Source organism: Aedes aegypti, chromosome 2, assembly GCF_002204515.2.
Source record: "Aedes aegypti strain LVP_AGWG chromosome 2, AaegL5.0 Primary Assembly, whole genome shotgun sequence".
NCBI classification, from domain to species: domain Eukaryota; kingdom Metazoa; phylum Arthropoda; class Insecta; order Diptera; family Culicidae; genus Aedes; species Aedes aegypti.
In genome coordinates, this window is record NC_035108.1 from 182358821 (window position 1) to 182380757 (window position 21937).

General features: G+C 34.8%; 1 protein-coding gene across 1 annotated transcript; it reads left to right on the forward strand.

Moving 5' to 3' along the window:
- The first annotated feature begins 9378 nt into the window (after positions 1-9378).
- Positions 9379-17014, forward strand: LOC5574456. The gene is made up of 5 exons (XM_001661421.2): positions 9379-9583; positions 10228-10430; positions 15664-15898; positions 15960-16433; positions 16496-17014. The coding sequence occupies exons 1-5, from the start codon at positions 9505-9507 to the stop codon at positions 16918-16920; spliced, it is 1416 nt and encodes a 471-aa protein (XP_001661471.2). The 5' UTR covers positions 9379-9504; the 3' UTR covers positions 16921-17014.
- The last annotated feature ends 4923 nt before the right edge of the window (positions 17015-21937 follow it).

A 21937-nucleotide genomic window follows, 5' to 3' on the forward strand; every position in this document is an offset into this window, starting at 1 on the left:
TTTTCATTTTAGCGAAAACAAATGCTTGGTTGCGTGAAAAAAGTCACCAAAATTTAAAGTTTTACTAAGTTTTGCGAAACATTATTATTTGGGGGGCCCCTCACATGATTCGAACTATTGTCCTACTAATGGAGGAAAAATTCGTTTAAAACAATCAATTTTAAAGCTGTTATAACCGAAAATAGGTATAAATTTTAAAACAAGTTTGTTCAGCAAAATTATAGCCTGTGAAGAAATGATTATTTTTCTTTTCACTGGCTATAGTTTTTCTGTAAATATTAATTATTCTACGTGTAGAAATAATGAGTTTAATAATATGTAATATAATAAGATGTAGGAATAATAAGTTTAATAATATTTGTAAAAAAGGGATAATCTGAAAAATTTACATGTATATTTTTCAGATTATCCCTTTTTTACAAATATTATTAAACTCATAATTCCTACACTACGAAGGCCCAACTTTTGTTGCACCTAACTCTAATGGTTTAGTTAGTTGTACTGCATTTTCTTGAACATTTAAGTACACTCAAAATAACTCAAACGTCATTGTTACGTGAAAACATTCGGGTTTTTTTGTCATCGCACTTTTCACGTAGCTCGTACAGGAACCATAGGCGAAGCAAAGTTAATCGATGAACACATGAACTTCCTCTATTCCATCGGAGAACCACGTAAGAGCTACGTATGTTTTTTTGTATTTTTCAATATGGGATTCCATATTTATTTAGGGTAAGTGATCCATTAGTTATGGGTGTTCTTATAGTTGCGGTAGTGTGATTTTCACTGATTTTAAGGAGTGTATCGAAAAGTAGTCGCAAACATTCAAAACGGTATTTCTCAGAGCAAAGTTCATCTTTTTAAAAGCTTTTTTCACGCAATTCTTCATCATGTCACCAAATATTGAAGCAGCTAAAAAAATATTGAATAATATGCAGTCTTCATATAAATACAACAATGTTTATAAAGCATGGAAAATAAAATCTTGCACAAAATTACATTTTTGAAGTGTCTTCTTAAGATTCGATGATTTGTATTGAACAAAATGTATATTAAACAAAATAGGATGAAAAGCTTATTCTATAGGAAAATATGTTTACTTCACACAGCACGTAAAAAGAAATTCAAAAAAATAAATTATTGCTCTAAAAAAGCTCAATTATTGGAACAAGGTCGGTTTTAGAAAGTCACTTTTGTTTAATCAACTTTTGAAGCTCTGTCATATATAGCGGCAATTATATAGAATAACATTTTTTGCTTACATTACTTCATAAATATGCAAAGAAACTTTTCCAATCAAAAAACATTTTTTTATTCATTACAATCGTTCGATATTACCATTAACGTGTAGAAAGAAAAAAATCAAAAAACGAGACTTTTTTCGATTTTTATATTTGCTCTCTAATGCTTGTTAATGAATTTTTCAAAATATTTTTTACACTATGTCATGAGAGTTGTGGCACAGACTATATTAGCATAAACAAAAATCATTTTTTCTAAAAATTTTACACATTTATTAGCATATCAATTTTTTCAGAGGTGTGCAAGATTTTCATCGACATCTGTTAGTAATATGAAAAATTATCATGCAAAATGCCACTTTATTGAAACAATATCACCACATCATCATTTTTAAATACATTGTAAAGCATTCCTGATCAAAAAATTGTTTGTAGGGTCAACCCTTTATTTTTGAGACTGTTTTGAAAGTTTGCGACTACTTTTCGATACACTCCTTATTACATTAGTCGCAGAACCGACACTTCCAATGGACGTATTGGCTTGTTGATACACGGAATAGTTGAAAAGAGTGTTCAAATTGTTTCAAAACTTATGAAATATCACTAAAACTGCTAAAACTTTTATTACGTGTACCAATAGTTGCGGTAAAGTGTTCCTATAGTGGAGGATTCCATAAGAAAATCACGGATACCGCAACTATAGGAACACAAATTAAAATATACCGCAACTAAATGAACAGTGTACCAATAGTGGAGGTATTATTTTTCACTGACATGCCGTAGGTTACTGCGATGAAATCATTTTTCCCATGGTCGTAATGGACGTTACTTCCCGTTATAACATTAACATGTACATGTTAATAGCGCTTCTTGAATGTAGGCGGTCAAATGAAGTACAATCGTGCTTAGTACCTCCACTATTGGTACATCTACCATATTCCTTCATTCATTTATTTTAACTAAAATTTAGAAAGAGTCAAAAGCCCCTTTGAGTGTTAAGCATTAAAGATATCATAATCAAAAAGGAATGAAACCTCTTCATTTTTCCTAAAATCGCTATAAAAATTATTATATAGGGTAGAAGCACCGGTATTGGGCATACTCCAGTTGTAGCCATATAGCATGATACACCGTTTTACAAAGTCGATCAACATGAAACCTTTTGTAAACATTCACAAGATAGAGATACATTCATTTACTCGTCATATGAAAACATTTAATTTTCCTTATAATTCTAGCTCACATACACCTTATTTGGTCAAGGTACTCCTAATTTGGCCACTCTCATAAAAAATCAATGTGATTGGCCAATTTAGGAACTGAAACTAAATCTCTGGCCGAAACTGGATCTGGTGGTCTATATTGACCAACGAGATTTTTAAAGCGAGAAAATGGTTTTAGCTCGGTTATGATATTTTACACATATAATATGGATTGAAATCTTGCATTTGACATATTTGTAGTATAAATAGGGCTTCCCATATAATTTTGATTGACATATTTTCTTTGGGTGGCCAAAACCAGTGCTTTTACCCTATTAAAGACTCAAACAGCATTGATCCATAGCAGAGCCTAAATTTTCAAGGAGAACCAGGAATCGAATCTACTTGAAATCGTTAAAAACGAAATGGACCAGGAAAAATTTTCTTCAAAAAAAACAGAGAGAGAAAAAAAACCAAAGTGTCTTGCATAATATGAAGCATCATTTAAAAATCTTTGAGGTAATTAAGTTGGTAGAAATCTACTTCCTAAAATATCTCTTACAGATGAAGGAAGATGATTTCCATGGCACCTACACTTTGTTTCTTTTGATATTGAATGAAAATCGAAAAAACAAATCAATCTGCTTTGATTTGCAATTGATTAAGAATGTTCGTTTTTTTCTGGTAAAAACATTCAATGCTGTATTAGATGCAAATTAAAATGAATTCCTTACCAGGTATTTGCAGCCGTCGTTCCAATATGAGTGGAAAAATACCGCAAAAACATAAATACAACTAGAATAAGTAATATGCAATAGAGACGATTCACTTGCACTTAGCTTTCAGCAAGAGAGAAAATTGGTTGTCCAACAACAATACCTAACCTGTGTGCTCCTCTGATAAACAGATGCTATATTCACCCTTCATCACAACACTGAATGAATTAGACAGTAAATACGATCAGAATGAATCAAGGTAAATTCGTTATTTTCACTTGAAATAGATAGCTGAACCGCAGTGGAAATTATTGGAGTTTCATTTCATGTTTATCTGTAGTTTGGTTGATGTTACCATAATCAGGTAAAGTGAGGAAAAAATTTGTGTGTGCGTGCCTTGCGATCGCGAAGTGGATCTTTTTTCGCTGCTTTTAATTTATCATTATCGTGTGATTTTTGCTCCTATAATCGCATCAAGTGCATAAAACGTTAGTTCAATCGTTCCTCGTTGTGACGGATATACGCTTATTCTGCGTTAACGCTTGCTATCTACTTAATTTGTGGATTAAAGATACTACTGTTTGGTTTCGAAAACTGCGATTGCTTTCTTCGAGATGTATTCAAATGCAGCAGCTACATCGACATGCAAACAGTGCTCAGAAGCTATCGCCCATGGTGCTGATTGTATTGGTTGTGAAGGCTTCTGCAACAATGTCTTCCACGCTGCATGTGTGAAATTGAGTCGCGAAGATCTCATACAGTACCGTCAAATCTCAAATTTCTGGTGGATGTGTGATCAGTGTATCGAAACGATCCGCAAAATGAGAAAACACCGCATTGATCTCAACAATACAACAGTTCAAGCCACTACACCGAAACCTACCGAAATTGAACGCATCGATGGTGAAATTGCTGAGCTGAAGGAACAAATGGTGGCCTTACATCAATCGCTTTTGAATGGTACTGCGACTGCAACCGCTGTGATTGACAGTATAAGCTAAAACGCAATGTATGTGAATATGTAATTAGTAACGTTTTTAGAATGTTTGTCGTCCACTGTTTTGCCGATTGTGTTCTTGAGTTCTGTTTGATCTTCCGACCTTGACGCTTGCTTCTGCGGGAGCGGGTGACGAGGGCAGGATCAAACATGTCGCGCGTCGGTCGAGTGAAGTGAAAAAGTTCCGCGATCGGTTAGTTCTGTTTGATCTTCGACCTTGACGATTGCTCCTTGGCAGTGCGTCAAGAAAGCCCGAGCAGTCGTCAATTGTTTTCTTTCTCGGGTCGTGCGCCTATTTTCTCTGAGTGCTTTTATATAGCCGAGCAAACGAGTTAAGCTGAATGTGGATTGTTGCTGCTCAGTCAAGGATGACGGATCAATTGGTGAGCTCGTTTCATGCTACTATTTCTAATCTATAAAATGTGTATGACTGCACATTTAATCGATACAACGGTAGGACGTAAATATGATTTTTCACCAAACTATGAATGGTTCGTCACTGTGAGTGTCGACATAAACTCTAATTCATGAATTATTTATGTTTAACATTTTTTTGTTTTCTAAACACTCCTAATTATAAAAAAACTTTGAATGGTTCGACACTACAAGTGTAGACTTGCGAAAGGTTCACTTTATTCAACAAACTTTGGATGGTTCGCCACTGTAAGTGTCGGCATAAGAATAAGAGTGTTCTATGATGTTCCAGCCAATCGAGTTTTTGTTTCTTTTCAAATAAGTAAAATATAATAACACATGCTTTCGTCCTGACAGCTGTAGGAATGTTACATTTAGATATTTGTTCAACAAACTTTGAATGGTTCGTCACCTCAAGTGTCGGCATAATTTTCCTTTACATAGAAATTGTTCATATCAAATGAAAATAATATATTTTCATAAAAGCATATTTATATTTGACAAAAAACTATTTATCATGGTCTAATCACTTATCAAAGTGAATCCTTTGACCCAACGATCCTCCCCATTAACAAACATCCTTCCCAGTAACCTTTGTGGAGATGCAGAGGCAAACACGGTCTCCAAATAGCAAAGGTTACACACTAACATTCCTTCCCCCAATCCCACCTGACTGCAAGGACGTGGCCGGCGCCGTTATTGACCCTGTATAAATAGAGGCACTGAATTATGCACACTGAAGAAGATTATGGCCAATCCCAGCCGAACTTCTAGTTGATTCTTTGTGCATTTTCACTGACTTCGGTCAATCACGGAATAGCAACCATTGATATGTGTAGTCAGTCTAAGCTAAGCTAAGCTAAGCACTGTTTTGCCGATTGTGTTCTGTTTAATGTAGGTAATATTAAGATTAAGTTTAATCGTTCAATTAGACCATAGAAGTCCATTGAACCAGTAAATGAATAAATAAATAAATCATTTTTAGGGATCTACGTGTTTTTCTCACGTTGCTATTACGTTTGGATTATTTTAAGTGTAGGAAATGAGAAGTACAGTGTTGTTCTGAATAACACTGCGGAACACGTTTTTGAATCCATCGCTGTTTACAGAAATATCATAGCACGTCTAGTTTTTGAGATATTGATTGTTGAAAATGCAAAAATTTACTATTTCAGCCAACTTGCATGCAAGTTTGCCAGCTTGTATGGCAATTTATTTACTTAATTTGCCACAGAATTCAAGCTTTATGTGTATAAAAATACTTATCATCAAAGTTTATAACATTTTTGATACGGAAAAGTTATTTTTTTATGGTCCAGAAAAGCATTGTATTTTGCCATTTAAGAGAAACGAAGAATTTGGTATGAAGACTGCAAGCATGATCAAAAAGATCGGTTTAATCTCAATTTAATCGTGAAATTTCAAACAAAATATATCTAAAACGAAAATTTTGACAAAGTCCTCTTTCGCATGCTTGGTGGATAAGATCACAAAAAAATTTGATAAAATATCCTTCAAATCTTAGGTAAACATCAATAAAACCAATGTTTTATACAACTTTGGCGACCTGTAGCTAAAAATTGTGACATGCTGGGAAATTTCTGAGAACGGCATCAGATTCAGCAACCCCAAATCTACTAGAGACACATAATTTGGTCCTTAAGACACGCAAAAATATCATTTTTGTTGCGCTGTGTAATAGAAGCGCATGCATACATAATTCTAAACTTTGGCATGCTTTCCTTTCAGTTTTGTTTCCTTTCATACAATTAAGCTGAAATATATCTCCAAATATATGTTCAATTTTGTAACCACAAAATTTCATTTTTTTTTTCTGTGTCCCTGTCGGAAAGAAAGAAGAAATTTTCCAAAATAAAAGCACTTTCCGTTTTGAAATGTTTCTTCTATAAATATTTTAAACTTTTTAAACGTACAAAGTTTGTTCAAATAGTAATTGATGTAAAATTTAGAAACTCCACAAGCAGATATTTAAATGTTTAAAATTGCAATTTTTTCGAAAAATTTCACTATCTGGCAGAGGCTCCGTAAAATTTGAAATTTAGAGGTTTCAAAATAGAATATATTTTTAATTATGTGGAGAAAATTCCATTTGGATTGTTTGAAAGGAAACAAGGGCATGCCAAAATTGAGCATTCTGTATGAAAATTGATTTGCGCTGCTTTTATACAGAACAGCACTGTAAGTGAAACATCAATCGTACTTAGTTAACACTATGTGTCTATGCATTCACAACGATTGTATCCCGTTTGGCATAAAACCGTTTGGCATAAAGTCGTTTGGCATAATGGTCGTTTGGCATAATGGCCGTTTGGCATAATAGTCATTTGACATAATGGCAATTTGGCATAATGATTGACTTAAAATAAATATCGGCATTTTTGAAGCTTTAACCGAGATCAACACCAACGAGCCCATTGCAAAAAAAATAGTAGGTACTAAACAAGTGTGGTGTTCGTTCACAGATTTTCCAAGCTAAGAATTACAAAAATTATTATGACATTAGAGAGCATAACTAAATAAAACTCGTGACGGGTCTCTACATATCAGAACATAGAGTCTATCCCAGTTTGGACGAAACACTCGATGAAAATTACTTGATAAAAAATGTGTTTTTTTTTGCAAAATATCAAAAGCTCTAATCCAAAGATCTATCAATGCGAATTGATGCAAAAATATACGTGGCAGATTATTTTTCGTTTAAAATGTTTAAGGCTCTAACGCAAAAATATCTTTACACAGCATAGCTCAAATGAACAACACATCTTTAAAAGATAATATTTGTGGCACAACTTTTCAACGGTTCAATATTAATTCTAATTTTGGAAGTGTACATCAAAAACACCGTCTATTATCGAGAGAAGGGAAAATTTGTTGTTGAAATAATATTTGTTTCAGCATATCTCGAAAAGAGATTACGCGTTTGCCCCAAAAAAACGATATTTTGAATATTGGCAGTTTCTAAAGTAATTATCATTCTATCAACACATCTGGCAAGAATTGATAAAACAGCAAAATAATAAAATGGAAAGACATAAAAAAGTGCGTTCAGAATCATCAAAGTGATTGTGTTACTTTTCCCTGAATGCCATTTCCCCAACCCGGTGCTAGACAGCCATGTTTTCGTGGTCAGCATCAAACTCAAGAGCAACAACGTACATTGGCCTAATCATTTTAGGGCATTTTTCCTCCAATACTAGAATATGTTTTAGCTAATCACATCAACCCAAATTGACTTGCTGCACTGCAATCCAATAGTTTGCAACCGTTTGTTTGTTCGAATAACTGTTGTTATGCGAGAAAAGAATTTTTTCGGTGAAAAAGATTTCGTCATCATCGATTGTTATTCCGCAAACGGATATTTATTTACAAACATTGAGCTGTCAGTGGGAACCACTTCCCAGTGGGAACCAGAGATGTTTGCTTGGTATTTTTCAATGTGGTTGTATAGGCGGTGCCAGGAGGTTGCATTTCCCCGAATAACTGGTTTTTCCGAAAAGTGATGACGAGAAAGAATGATCAACAGTCAAAAGAAGGAATAATTCTTTCATTCTTGGCTATACACATGTTGACAAAAATACTGAGGACGGTAAAACTCGAAAGAACCGCTAATTAGCTAAAGAAGATGGATAGTTCGTTCACCACTCTGAAGTGTATAAAGTTTCGACAATTATGATTGCTAAAAACTTTTCGGGGAAGTGGGCTAGTCGGGGAAGTGGGGTATTCGGGGAAGTGGGGTATTCGGGGAACTAGCATTCGGGGAACTGGCGTTTGGGCAAACGACATTCGGGGAAAAGTAGCACAACCCATCGAAGTAACTGCAGTAATCGATTTCTCTTTTCGCTGATAATTTAAGCAGATCAATGTTGTCTAGCCCTTTTGTCAGTTGGAAATAAAAAAAAAAAACTTTAAAAATATAGCTCCAAAGAAAACCCTATGCATAAAAGAAAAATAAATTCATTGAATTTCTTAATCTAAAGGGTAAATTTGTGCTTAATATATAAAAATCTTCAGTGCAAAAATTTGTTCCAATAGCGAAACTCAGAAGAAGAATTATTATTTGAAAGAAGGGTAATTTCTGGATAAATAATAAAATACTATTGCCAATAACTTTCCTAATATGCCTTAATTAATTCAAGAGCGAATGATTGTTGAATAAAGTGTCATTTTGTATCAATTGACTCCAAAACAAGCCTGATGTCATCAGAAAGATTCAATAGAAACGTAAAAACGAAAAATTGAGAAATTCTTGGTTTCAGACTCATTATGCCAAACGACTATTATGCCAAACGACCATTATGCCAAATGATCATTATGCCAAACGACTTTATGACAAACGGTCTTATGCCAAACAACTTTATGCCAAATGACCTACCACCATTCACAACATAGGCCTGTCCTACGGAAATCTGCTTCGAACTGGTTGTTCTAATTTCTGTACATTAGGTACCGTCAAGCTACCGTTCACCGTGCATTTAAAAAAAAATTGGGTCTTGAAAATTTCAGTTTCGTTGCCAAATTAGGAATAAATTGTTTTTAATACATCCATTATAATTTGGATGGTGAATCAATATTGAATATTAAATATAAACAATAAAGATAGTGCATTTCATAGCGAAAGTAATCATCAAAATAATTGTCACCTTTGCTGCAAAAACAAATTGCATCAACATAAAAATTCCTTTAAACAGTGATAGATTTGGTTTCAGTCGCATCTTTATCCCATTTTTTTGCGAGCGTTTCGTCATTTTTTCATTATTTCTGTAAAAACAAACAAGCATACAGCACAGTTTTATTTTTGAACGATAGGTATCTCGCGTAGCGTTGCTTGTCTTTCTTTTAGTCCCATTTTGTGTTCGGAGTGATTCCAACGTGCTAGAGAGCATCTAGAGAAATCATAAGTCTTATCAATTCCGATGTATCTAACCCGACCAAGTTATAGTGCACCCTGGGATAGATTTCCCATTGACCATGAAGAATTCTCAACTGGCCCGGGTAAGTGTTCTGTTCATATGATAAAGATAATTATTAGATGTGAATGTAGTGAAAACCCATTGACCTGTTCGTCGGAGGATCGGATAAAAATAGAATTGGTTACGATTAAACCCATCTGCTATACTCAATTATAGCTTTGTTGAACAAAACTGATCAAACTCTAAGTTATTATCGAGTATGAATTGGGAAAAAAGGCAGACGCTACATTTTATGACCTTGAAATATATCGTTTGAAGCCACGGTCATCGTTGCCAGGGAAGTGCACTTGAAATATTAAATAGCACAGTGGTTTAAATTTGATTTCTCAACAACACATGGTGAACAGGTCATGTAAAATTGAATACGATTAAAATTTGTAAAGTTTTTTTCACTTGCAGAAACTCAACACTTAATTAGTTGAAAGTAATCGGAAGCTAGAGAACTTAGTTTTGAGCAAAAACAAAACTTGAGAATTAGCAAAATGAAACAGCACAGAAGCCAGTTTTTTATTTGTGTTCATGTTGTTGCTTATCCAGTGGTAATTTCTTTGTGTTACTTTGCTTTATCGCGGACTAAAATCTGCAACTCAATATAGAAGATGGTTTTGAATTATATTTAATTGGATGAGAATCACCACTAACGCTATCGATCGTCTATCTTTCCAGCACACACGTGGGTACAATGGTCTGCGGATTCTGCCGTTCAACCACCTAATGCAGTAAAAGCTGGCGCGGATCATGATGGATCTCCCATATATGTTGGCCGTGCCAGTCACTACGGGGATATGCTTCCAGCCAAAGTGATCCCCCTTCGTAGGGTAGCGTATGTGACTCACGATGGGCTCGAGCTTTCCAAGCCGCGTTTTGAGGTAGGTTAACAGATAATATGTAAACACTGTATTTTTTTAGGTTTTGTTACTTTTCCCGAATATCGTTTAGCCGAAAACAATGTCTTCGAATATCACTTCATTAAATACCCTTTTTCCTAGAATAAGGCTATGCACAAATATCAATCGCTCTCTTTCACTCTTACATAAAATCAATATACACTAAAGCCGGTAAACGTCAAAATCCCATTCAAAATCAAAACAGTGCTGAGCCTATAGTCCATGCCTCCGAATAAGTACGATTTTCCGACATGTCCCCGAAAACCATTTCCCCGAATTTACTGTTTCTCCGAGAGGTTTTTGGAATATATTTTCTAGATTTTGTTCAGCTATCGGCACCAAACAGACTGATCATCGCTTTTTAAATCTAAGTATTCCGTTATTTGTTCTGGCAGCCATGATGGATTTGTTAGTTATTTTAATTTACGTTCAAGAATTCGTCATCGTAATTATTAGGGCGGTTCAAAATTTTAAAAAGTTTAACAATCCAATCTTCCTTACCATCCTTACCATAAAAATGGTGTTCTGTGAAATTTTCTATACTTTCATAGCTGCCTATTTACCTGTTTGCACTGAGCAGCAAGATAATTTGCTTCAAACTGACTTATTGACTCACAATAAGTCAAAAAAGCAATTCCAAAGGCAGAATTTTAATTGACGAGTGCCCTCAGGATATTTCCAAACTGAATACCCCGATAGCTTTACTTGGCTCTTTATTTCTAGAAACCCTTTTACGTTTGATTTGATTTTTACCGACTCTAGTCAGATTAGAAGCCAACTGGTTACTCACGCTGATTCATGTTCCTGTTACATTTGAAATATACCATGAAGCGATTCCCAATAAATAGCTCCACATTCAATTATTTTCAAACCGATTAGAATACGTAAGAACATCGATAGTAATCTTCATGTTAACATTGCTTTGCAAACAATATTTGATATTGACAATGCTCTCGAAACTTTAAAACTCGAAAACTTGATATGCAAGCGATAACATGTAGTTTTTTGACAAACTTGATTGTAAGTGTCCAGTAGTGTGGGACAAAATTTAGATTCTCGCTCCAGTCCCCTTTTTGGAATGCATTTAGGTCCCATAACAACTGTGCGAAATTTCTGCTTGATTGGAGAAACTATGTTTTAGCGCCAGCTGTTCAAAGTTTGTGTGGGATTTACTATGGGAAAACTTACTTTTGCAAAGAAAAATTGCCATAGGTCGCCCATTGACCTCTATAAAAACTATGAACACAAAAAAAAATGAGTGTAATTCAATGTTTGGTTTCTACGCAAATTTGTTTATTGAGTTTGTACAAGGCAATTTATGTAGAAAAAAATACATGTCTTCATCATAAATTTTGGTTTACCTGTTCAAGGTTTATAAATAGGAGTTTTCGTTGTATTTTAAGTAAAATAAATTTAAAGTTTAATCAAAAATTTGATTTCTGCTCAAACATAATTACAAGTCTTTTATATTCCATATTATGAATAAAAAAAACTGAATGTCATCAATTTGAATTTGAAAATATGGACAAACATGGCACATTGGGGAAATCCGAACCCAAAGGTGGAACAAATTGATAACTTTCACAATAGAAAGATAAAAAATAAGTTTTAAAGCTAGTTCGAAAGGAAATTTTCTCAGAAATCGATTGGTGATGGTTTCATGAATGTGGGACCGCTCTGGGATAAGCTATGGTGCCCGTTTTGCCCCGATTCCTTGGAAATTTTTGATTTTCATGTTGTTTTGTTTAAAATTGTTTTATAGTGGAGAATATTTTCGATGAATTCCATCATCCCTAATTCATTCAACATTTTTTTTATAGAGAACGTTTTTAAAAATATAAATTAAGGGAATTATGGGGCAAAATGAACAATTAAATATTTTTGAAGAGGATTTTTTGTTTTTTTAATTGAAATAAATACTTAAATATTAAAATAACCATGAATATAGCTTGCAGAAATAAGTTGTAGTGAAATTTATTAGAAATGTATGATCATTAATTATGCTCTAGGCACAATATTGTGAATAATTTACCTTCTTATATCACAAATTCCAAACATTTCCAAACGATATGCAATAGTTTGGGTACACGATATTGATCTAAATGATCGATTGCCGTTAGCCTCATTGATAGGAGATAGTGGGAGCATATAGTTTTTGGCTGTTTTTGCCCCAATTCCCCTAAAAATGATTTGTTTCATAATTAGTTGAACAGATATCTCTGAATTAAATTTATTATGTACTGAACTGTATATTATGTATCTAATACAATAATTAAATCAATCAAAAAACACGTTGAAAAAATTAAAAACAACAAATCCTCTTCAAAAATATTTCATTGTACGTTCGGCCCCATAATCCCCTAAATTTCCATATTTTATATAACGTTCTCTGTTGAACATTGTTGAATGGACTAGAAATGACGGAGTTCATGGGAAATAATCCCTATAATAAAACAATTTTACACAAAACAACATAAAAATCAAAAATTTCCAAGTGATCGGGGCTAAACGGGCACCATTGCTTATCCCAGAGCGATCACACGTTTATGAAACTATCACCAATCGATTCCTGAGAAAATTTCCTTTCAAACAAGCTATAAAACTTGTTTTTAGTCTTTCGATTGTGAAAGTTATCAATTTTTTCCACCTCTGGGTTCGGATTTCCCCAATGTGCATGGGTTTAAAATTATGTTTTTTCATGGTATTTTAATTGAAAGAAATTCGGATTGCAGTGAAACTTTTTTTTCTTCCTAAACATGTTTACTAATCTTCCACAGCTGAATACATGTTGGAAAAATCAACATGTTAAAGTTCGAACTTTGAGTTTAATTTAATAATATGTTCTTTTTCCAAATATGTTAATTGGAAGTTAAAAACTATCAACAAATACCATATTTCATCGCTTATATTGGTGTTGCATTGTTGGATTTGTGCCAAGAAGCGTACCAGATAAAACAAGAAAGTGCCTTTAGCTAAATAAATTTATAACTAAGTAAGACAGATTGTCTATTTTGAGAACTTTTAGGTGTGCGTTGAATTTGAACAGTGCTTGGTTTCATTGTTGTAGGAATTTTGAAAGCCAACGTTAGAAATTGGATTTTTTTCTGGGTTTATCAACAAATAAACGATTACGAATGCGAAAATGGCAACTTAGGCAAAGGAAGCTCTCAGTTAATAACTGTGGAAGTGCTCATAAGAAATACTAAGCTGAGAAACAGGCTTTGACCCAGTTAAGACGTAATGCCAAGAAGGAGAAGAAGAACTTTTTTGTGTATCCAAAATATATTGTTTTTATCCAAAGAAATTCACTAAATTTATACAACAGAAAACAGGTTGAAAATTAGTAGGTTTTTTATACATATAAAAAGAGAATGATCGAAATATTATATTTCTGATCGAACACATTCACTGGACAATTTCGAGTTTCTGAAACTACCCAAAAGTTTTCTCTGGTATATTGCAATGAATCTGTGAATAATGTTGAAGAAACTTCATATCGATTCTTTGAATTTCGATATTTAGGCAAAGAAAAAAAAAGTATTTCTTACTTCTTTTCTGTAACACATATTTTAAGTGTAATCAAAAATTGATATTCCTGCCCGCACATGTTGCACTTTGTCTCATTGAACAACAGTTTAAACTACGATATGCATATAAGATAAAACTAAACTAGATAAGTTACAAGTATTGTAGATCAAAACCAAATGGATTAAAATGTAGAGCAAATTGTTGCAAAAAACTTTGTTGAAGATACCAAACCTCTAGCATGAGAGCAATAGATGTTTTTACTGTCGAAATATGCGACCTACCCGAATTCGCTTCGTAGGAGTGCACGAAATATTTGTTTGCAAATGCATGTGTTATGTTTCTTAACATTCACGATTATTCTAATCTGAAAAACTTAAAAAAATAACTTTTTCGATTCTCATGCATTTTCAGTTAAAAATAATTGTTTTGATATAATTGCTCATGGGGAAATTTGAACATCCCTAATAACATTTTTTTCATTTGTACAAAACGTGAGGTAGTGGACATGAGAAATGTGAAAGAGTTTCGAAGATCGTTTTTGATGTTTTTGATCCCGGCGCTCCACGCTATTATTTTGATCGTGTGGCACCTAGTGTTAAACAATCTTTCATCTCAATTTTCACCAGCTAGTCGAAGTAGGTTACTGAAACATTTTCACGTACAATGAATAGCAAATACATGAATAGCTTCCAATATGTATAAAAAATACTTCTTTTTTTTTCGGGTGAATTGTACATTCGGATAAACAGCTTTCGAAAAAGCAGTCCATTCGGGAAAAGGACTTTCGGGTTATTTGCATGCGGGAAAATGTCCAATAATCCTCATAACTATCATAGATTTATACTTTATACCAGGGTGTACAATATTAAAAAGGTGATATAATTCGAAAACCTCGAACTAATTTGTGAAAAAAAAATCTGTCATCTGGTTGGTTCCTTGTTCCTTCTGGCGATACTAGAAAAGCAACCACGGGTGGTCAATCAAGCTCAAGCTCAACCTTAATTGCCGAAAGATTTCAAATTATAAATAAAAAAAATCATTGTCACATAACTAAAGAAAGAAATAATCATGGTATTCACTATGGTATTTTATCGATAATTAATAAACCGGCACAATCCTCACACAAATATGAGATGATTTTGTTATATCTTTTTGTTTTCAGTTATTTCACATTATTGGTGTTATTTATATTTTAGATGATAACACAATTAGATATTTATATGATACCTTTAAAATAAAATTTTTTTGTCACGTTTGTTATGTTGCCTGCTTATTCAACCAAAATGAAAATAAACTAAGTTATCTAATTCTTGTTATCTGTTTGTTACTCAACTTTGCTCGGGATGTGTATCAAAATGTTAAAATCCAACAAATATGACGAATTCACGTTTTTTTAGTTCGCCCAAATTTCATGTCATTCAAATCATTACACCCAGAACTACAGGCCTCCAAACATGACAATTTTGTATGAAAACTGGACTTTGTTTACTTTTTTATTTCCCACACTGTAGTTCACAAGCCTGTCACTGAAGGCAATTTTTTGTTCCTTAAATCATGTATCACTTTTCGGAAAAAAACAGGTCATTCGAGCATTTGGGAAAATTTGAAAAAAGGATTCGGGAAACTGGCATTCGTGGAAATGATACTCAAAGACAAGTATTTTTTATATGTATTCTATGAATTGTAGGTTCTGTGTGGACTTGGATTCACTTGGGTTCCATGTGAGAACGGAAATCTTCCCAAAGGAGCAGTATTGTGCGGTAAAACAGCATACGGAGAACAGCTGTACATCGGAAGAGCCCACCATAATGGGAGTGTGACACCTGGCAAAATTATACGCAGTCACGGTTGCTTGTACATTGGATTCGATGGAGTTGAGCTTGCCCATCCCAAGTATGAGGTGTTGGTAGATTCGAGAGAATGTACGTTTAATTTTTTTGATTCAAAATCTTGGTAATTTCAAATTGATCTTCACTATTCTAGCTCAGAAACAAAGTGTCGGAGGACATTGGGTATCTGCCCAAAGTAACGGACGTGTACCGCCAGGTGCCCTTTTGGCTGGTAAGGACAGCGATGGAGCAGCAATCTATTTGGGTCGTGTTTATAGATTTGGACTACATCTGCCTGCCAAAGTGATCCCAAGCAAACGCATGTGCCATACTGGTGATGAAGGGCTAGAATTTGAGATGACCGAGTACGAAGCTTTGTGCAACGCTAATGTTTCGTGGGTTCCTTTCCGGGGAGTATATCCACTCAATGCAATCGAATGTGGACGGGATCGATACGGCGAGAAACTGTACTTTGGACGAGGTCGTTACGAGGGAAGCTTGACTCCAGGCAAAATTCTTGAATGCAGCAAAATCTTGAAAATACCATACGGATTCAAAGAAATTGTGCTACACGAGTTTGACATTTTGGTAGATAATAGCCTACCAACAACGAAGTGCTCTCAAGCTCGTAAGTTACCAGAAGAAAAATTTAGAATATCATGAAAGTGATCCATACATTTTTGTTTCTAGTGGACTGGCAAGCAAGCAGCAACAGTTTGCCTGTACCGAGAGGCGCTGTCCTTGCTGGTTATGATAAAGATGGCTCACCAATTTTTGTGGGACGTGTACAGTATCAAGGAAGCCAACTGCCGGCTAAGGTGATTCCACGCAAGAAGTTGTGCCATACTTGTCACAAAGGAAGAGAAATCGAAATGACATCCTACGAAGCGCTCTGTAATGCACGTGTGGCCTGGGTTCCGTTCAGTGGTACTATTCCGGCAAAGGCGGTCGTTTGCGGTCGTACCATGTGGGGCGAAACGGTTTACATAGGTCGAGGACACCATAAGGGAAGCCTGACGCCGGGAAAAGTTTTGGAACACGAACGGGTACTCAAGATTCCATTCGGCTGGAATGAACTTACCATCAGCGACTTCGAAATACTAGTAGAGCTTTAAGCTTTGCAATGAACAGTCAAACTGTCAAATAATTTTTGTATTAATTTGGACCAATCAACAAGTTTCGAATAAAGCAGTTTGTGAAAACAACGAAGAGAGTATAGTTATTATCAATTTCATGTCAGCTATGGGTCTAGGGTAATGACATATTTGGGAACCTCCATGATTCACTTCAGCAACTATTTTTTTAGCAAAATCTGACAAACATTCTATGAGAAACTCAAAATATAACCTACTAAAATTTCTCAAGACAGACAGAATGAAGTTCTGTGTTACCAAGAAAAACCATCGAACAATTTTATTTATCATTCGAATTCTTTAAGAAATTGCGAGAACATACCTAAAATAATTTCTGGAGAATTTTGTTGAAGGTGTTCAAAACGTATCTCTTCTTCTTCTTCTTCTTTCTGGCGTTACGTCCCCACTGGGACAGAGCCTGCTTCTCAGCTTAGTGTTCTTATGAGCACTTCCACAGTTATTAACTGAGAGCTTACTGTGCCAATGACCATTTTTGCATGCGTATATCGTGTGGCAGGTACGAAGATAATCTATGCCCTGGGAAGTCGAGAAAATTTCCAACCCGAAAAGATCCTCGACCGGTGGGATTCGAACCCACGACCCTCAGCTTGGTCATGCTGAATAGCTGCGCGTTTACCGCTACGGCTATATGGGCCCCCAAAAAAACGTATCTCTGAAAGTTAGTAAAAAATTGTTGAAGAAATTCCTTGAGAAATCTTAGAAAAAATACCTAAAGAAATTCTTCGAGGGTTTTCTTGAGGAACTCTTTTTCTTCATCTTTTTCTTGGCATTAACGTTATTACTAGAACAGTGCCTGCTTCTCAGCGAAGTGTTCAATGAGCACTTCCACAGTTATTAACTAAGAGCTTTCTTAGCCCCAGTTGCCATTTTCGCATTCGTATATCGTGTTACAGGTACGATGATACTCTATGCTCAAGGAAGTCAAGGAAATTTCCATTACGAAAAGATCCTAGACTGACCAGGAATTGAGCCCAAACATTTTCAGCATGGCTTTGCTTTGTAGCTGCGGACTCTAACTATTCGGATAAGGAAGCCTCAATGAGGAACTCATGGAAAAACTGCTTTTGAAATTTCGATGATGACGATGATTGCGATGGCAGATTATTGAACTATAAACTGCGAAATTTGATGGAAAATTACCCAGAGGGTTCAAATTGGTTACTCTATATATTTTTTTTTGCTAGGAATAACAATACATTTCGAATCGAGAAACGATATGAAAGAGTTACATATGAGTAGTACCGTAATCCGGGGTATAATTGATCAGCGGGGTAACATTGATCGGAATGACTCACCTCGTGAAAAGTTCGAATCATCATTTATTGATAGAACATTTCCAAATTACGAATGGTGCTTCTCTTTTTTATATTCATAAGCTAATGTAAGTGAGGGTTTTTGCAGAAATTGCGTTTACATTATGCGCAAATTTGTCAACTTTTCGAAACAATGATTTCAATGGGTAAGGATGACACTACCGAAGATTCATGTCTCACATAAGTTCTGCCAACGATATGAGCAAGGATGCGGTTGCGGTTCTTACTAAAAATTGCATAGCCGAAAATGATTCTGTTGTTAAAACTTTCATAAGTATGCTCAATTAGGCAACATTAACGAATTGCTGTAAACAATATAGGATTCCCTTAGAAAATTGCCTACCTTTAGGCGTATTCCGTGGTTCGGAGTGTTTTTAATTTTAAAATAACTCAAAAAGTAAATTACTTGTAAGCTTTTGGCCTTCATATTCGGCTTCAGGGACCATGATATAAGTAAGTAACTATATTTTCAATATTACCGAACGTTGTTTACATAGGTGATCAATGTTACCCCATATCAGGTATATCAAAATATCACTTAAATTTTTTTTTAAAACATGCTTAAATCTTTCAAAAAACAGAATGCAGTATATAGTCATGAGCTATGGGCGGCAGTACTTGTTTTAAAAATATAAAATTTGCAACATTTGCATTTTCAAACGTAATATTCAAAAAAATGATCAATGTTCCCCCGGATTACGGTATCTGCAACATGTATTCTAGAAGATTTTATCTGCTTATCTGCAGATTGCATGTCTCTTTTTGAAATAAATACTATAAATAAATAATAAATAAAAATCATTGATCAATGCGCACTATCCTCATCAACATTAAGAAAGAAAACTCACATGCGGCCAGTCTACCATTTCTATTTCAAACAATGTTTCTGTTAGAGCTTTAAGATAGCTAGGGCGCTCAGTAGATATTAATAGTCTCATTCACACAAAAAGCAGAGTCAATTAGCAAAAATAAAAACATAAAAATGTGTGTGACGAATCATTGTCACTCAAGTTCATTCGCTCACAGTGCTCCAACGGCAACAAAGCGGACAGTTAGTTAGTATCATCGAACGAGCAGAGCACAAACATCATGTGAAATACGTCATTGGCAGAGTTTTCAAGAGCAACCCCCAAACCGGTGCAACTGAAAGCCGAACGACATACGAAGTGGAAACATGTGACCGCTCGGCAGTGCCATGTGCTTGCTCGGGTTGTTTTCAAACAAAGTCGTCGCCAAATGTTGATTCAACATGGAATGGAATATACGATTGAATATTTTAGCAGCGTTTATTAGGCTTGTTCACTTCGCAAGCAAACAAAATTTTAGATAAGGGGCATGATTTAGCAAAAAAGCCGTTGCGATAAACGTATTGCAGTTAGGAAAGATCAAGGAAATTTTCTCAAATTTCTAGGGCATAGAGTATCTACACTCCCGTGCAAAAGTTTGGGTTCACCCCTTAAAAAACATACAAAAGTGTTCTGTCCATATGACTGTGATTACACGTCCAATCGAAACTCTCTATGGTGTATTTAAAAAGCAAATAGTTAATCTTGCTTAGTAAAAAACATTTTCTGAATTTTTTGTACTACATTTTTATTTTAAGTTGTGACATTTCTTCTAAAAACGTAATGAAAAATATAGCTTATTTCCTCAGCTTTGGTTCGAAATTTTGAATCAATGTGTCATTAGAATCGTAATCTTATACTCTTCGAAGAGAAGTCATGAAATTTAGGCAGAATAATCTGAAAATTATTGAAATTTAATGAAACAGTCATTCAAGTCATCGTACAAAAGTTTGGGTTCATCCCTTAGTATGATGTATGTATCATGCCAAAGTTTGGGATCACTGGAGCCGCACGCAAATCATTTTTGTCAATTTTTGTCTCTGCCATTTTTTAACCCATTTCAATAGTTCAAAGCCTTTTCAAACGCAAATATTGACGCGCACATGATTGGTTTGAGATTTCACAGAATTTTCGTGTTTTAAGTAAGTTCAGGTGAAACCCAAACTTTCGCACGATGACTTGAATGACTGTTTCATTAATTTTGAATACTTTCCAGATTTTTGCGTCAAAATTTCGTTAGTATGTGATTACGGTTCTAATGACACATTAACTTAAAATTTTGGTCGATCCAATGCTCAGGAAAATAGCAACGTTTTTTTCAGTTTGTAAAATAATAATAAAAAAAAAACATCAATGAAATTCCGTGAAATTCACATGTATAAAGAATATTTTTCACTTTAAACCAGCATTTTATTTAAAATATGGTCAAGCCAATGAGATCGCAACTAAACCGCGAAATTTTAGTGTAATCTCCTTGACCACCCGCGACGTTTCAAGAATTCTGCCGTAAGTTCCCATTACTTTTTTTTTCTAAAGGCATCTCGGTATTTTCAGATCAAGCATAGAATTTCTGGTTATACGACTACAAGGAAATGGCAGTTCGTAAAACGTATCAATCGGTTAAGCCAACAATTTTGAATGATGTGAGAGGCTCAACTTAGAACAAGCGTATAAAATAACAAAATAGAAGAAAACAAACTAATATTGAGAGCGGTTGACTCAAACTAGTATTTGACGTCATTAGTGTTAAAAAAGGACCGTAAAATATACGATCCACAGTTTTTGCATCCTCCATCATCATTCGCAACGTGACGCAATTATGCCTCAACGGGTATAAAATCATTGCCAATGATTAAAAGTCATCAATTAGCATATTTATCATCGCGACATCAATTGTACGAATTCGCTTCTAATGATGTCCTTTACTAAACCTGTTTTGAAACTGCTCGGGATCAGTTAGCTTCACATCATCAAACACTTTTAATCATCACAACACCTCTAGATCAGCTGCTAGACGAGTTCAACAGAACCGCTTGAACTGTGGAAAATGTCTATCATTTGATAATACCTGTACACAATTCGCGTACACGTGCAACTATTACGAGCGTGAAGCAGCGCAACATTCTATTCCACTTCAGACGTGGTATCTACGAGCATGAGGAAAAATGTTAGCATGTTCTAGGAAAAGGACAAATAACACTATTTATCTAAAAACAGTCAAGATAATGATTGGAAGCAAACAATAAAAATTCCAAAATAGCAACAAACAATAAAAAAAATAAAAATCAGCATTAAAGAAATGAATATCTTGTTTTCCTTATTTAACTGCTTGGCAATTTGGCTGCCGACAGAATGGATGGATGGCTGGGCGAACGCAGCAACGGAACAAAAATAACATCATAATCATCGTCATCGTCGGAGACCGGGTGTAGTCTTCGGACATGGTGGTCGCTACCACTCGATATCATCGGCGAAAGATTGAATGGCAAAAACCAACCAGAGGCAGAAAACAGAATGACCAAGGCTCAGTATGCGCATCCTATGATTCACGGGATCAAGTGGTAACCATTCACAGCTGCTGGCACGCTTCCATTCTATCTATTGAACTTGCTAGATTTATTTTTCTCTCTGCTACAATGCTCTTGAGTGAGGAGTAGAGGATGATGGTTCAATTATGACCTGTTCCATAAATGGCAATAGATTTTGTTTCACCGATTTCGTACACACTCTTCCCCTTGTAGCATTTTATGACAAATGTTAATACACCCCTTAAAAATACGTAGCATAACACACAACCTCTTCCCCATTTTCCCATCTTTT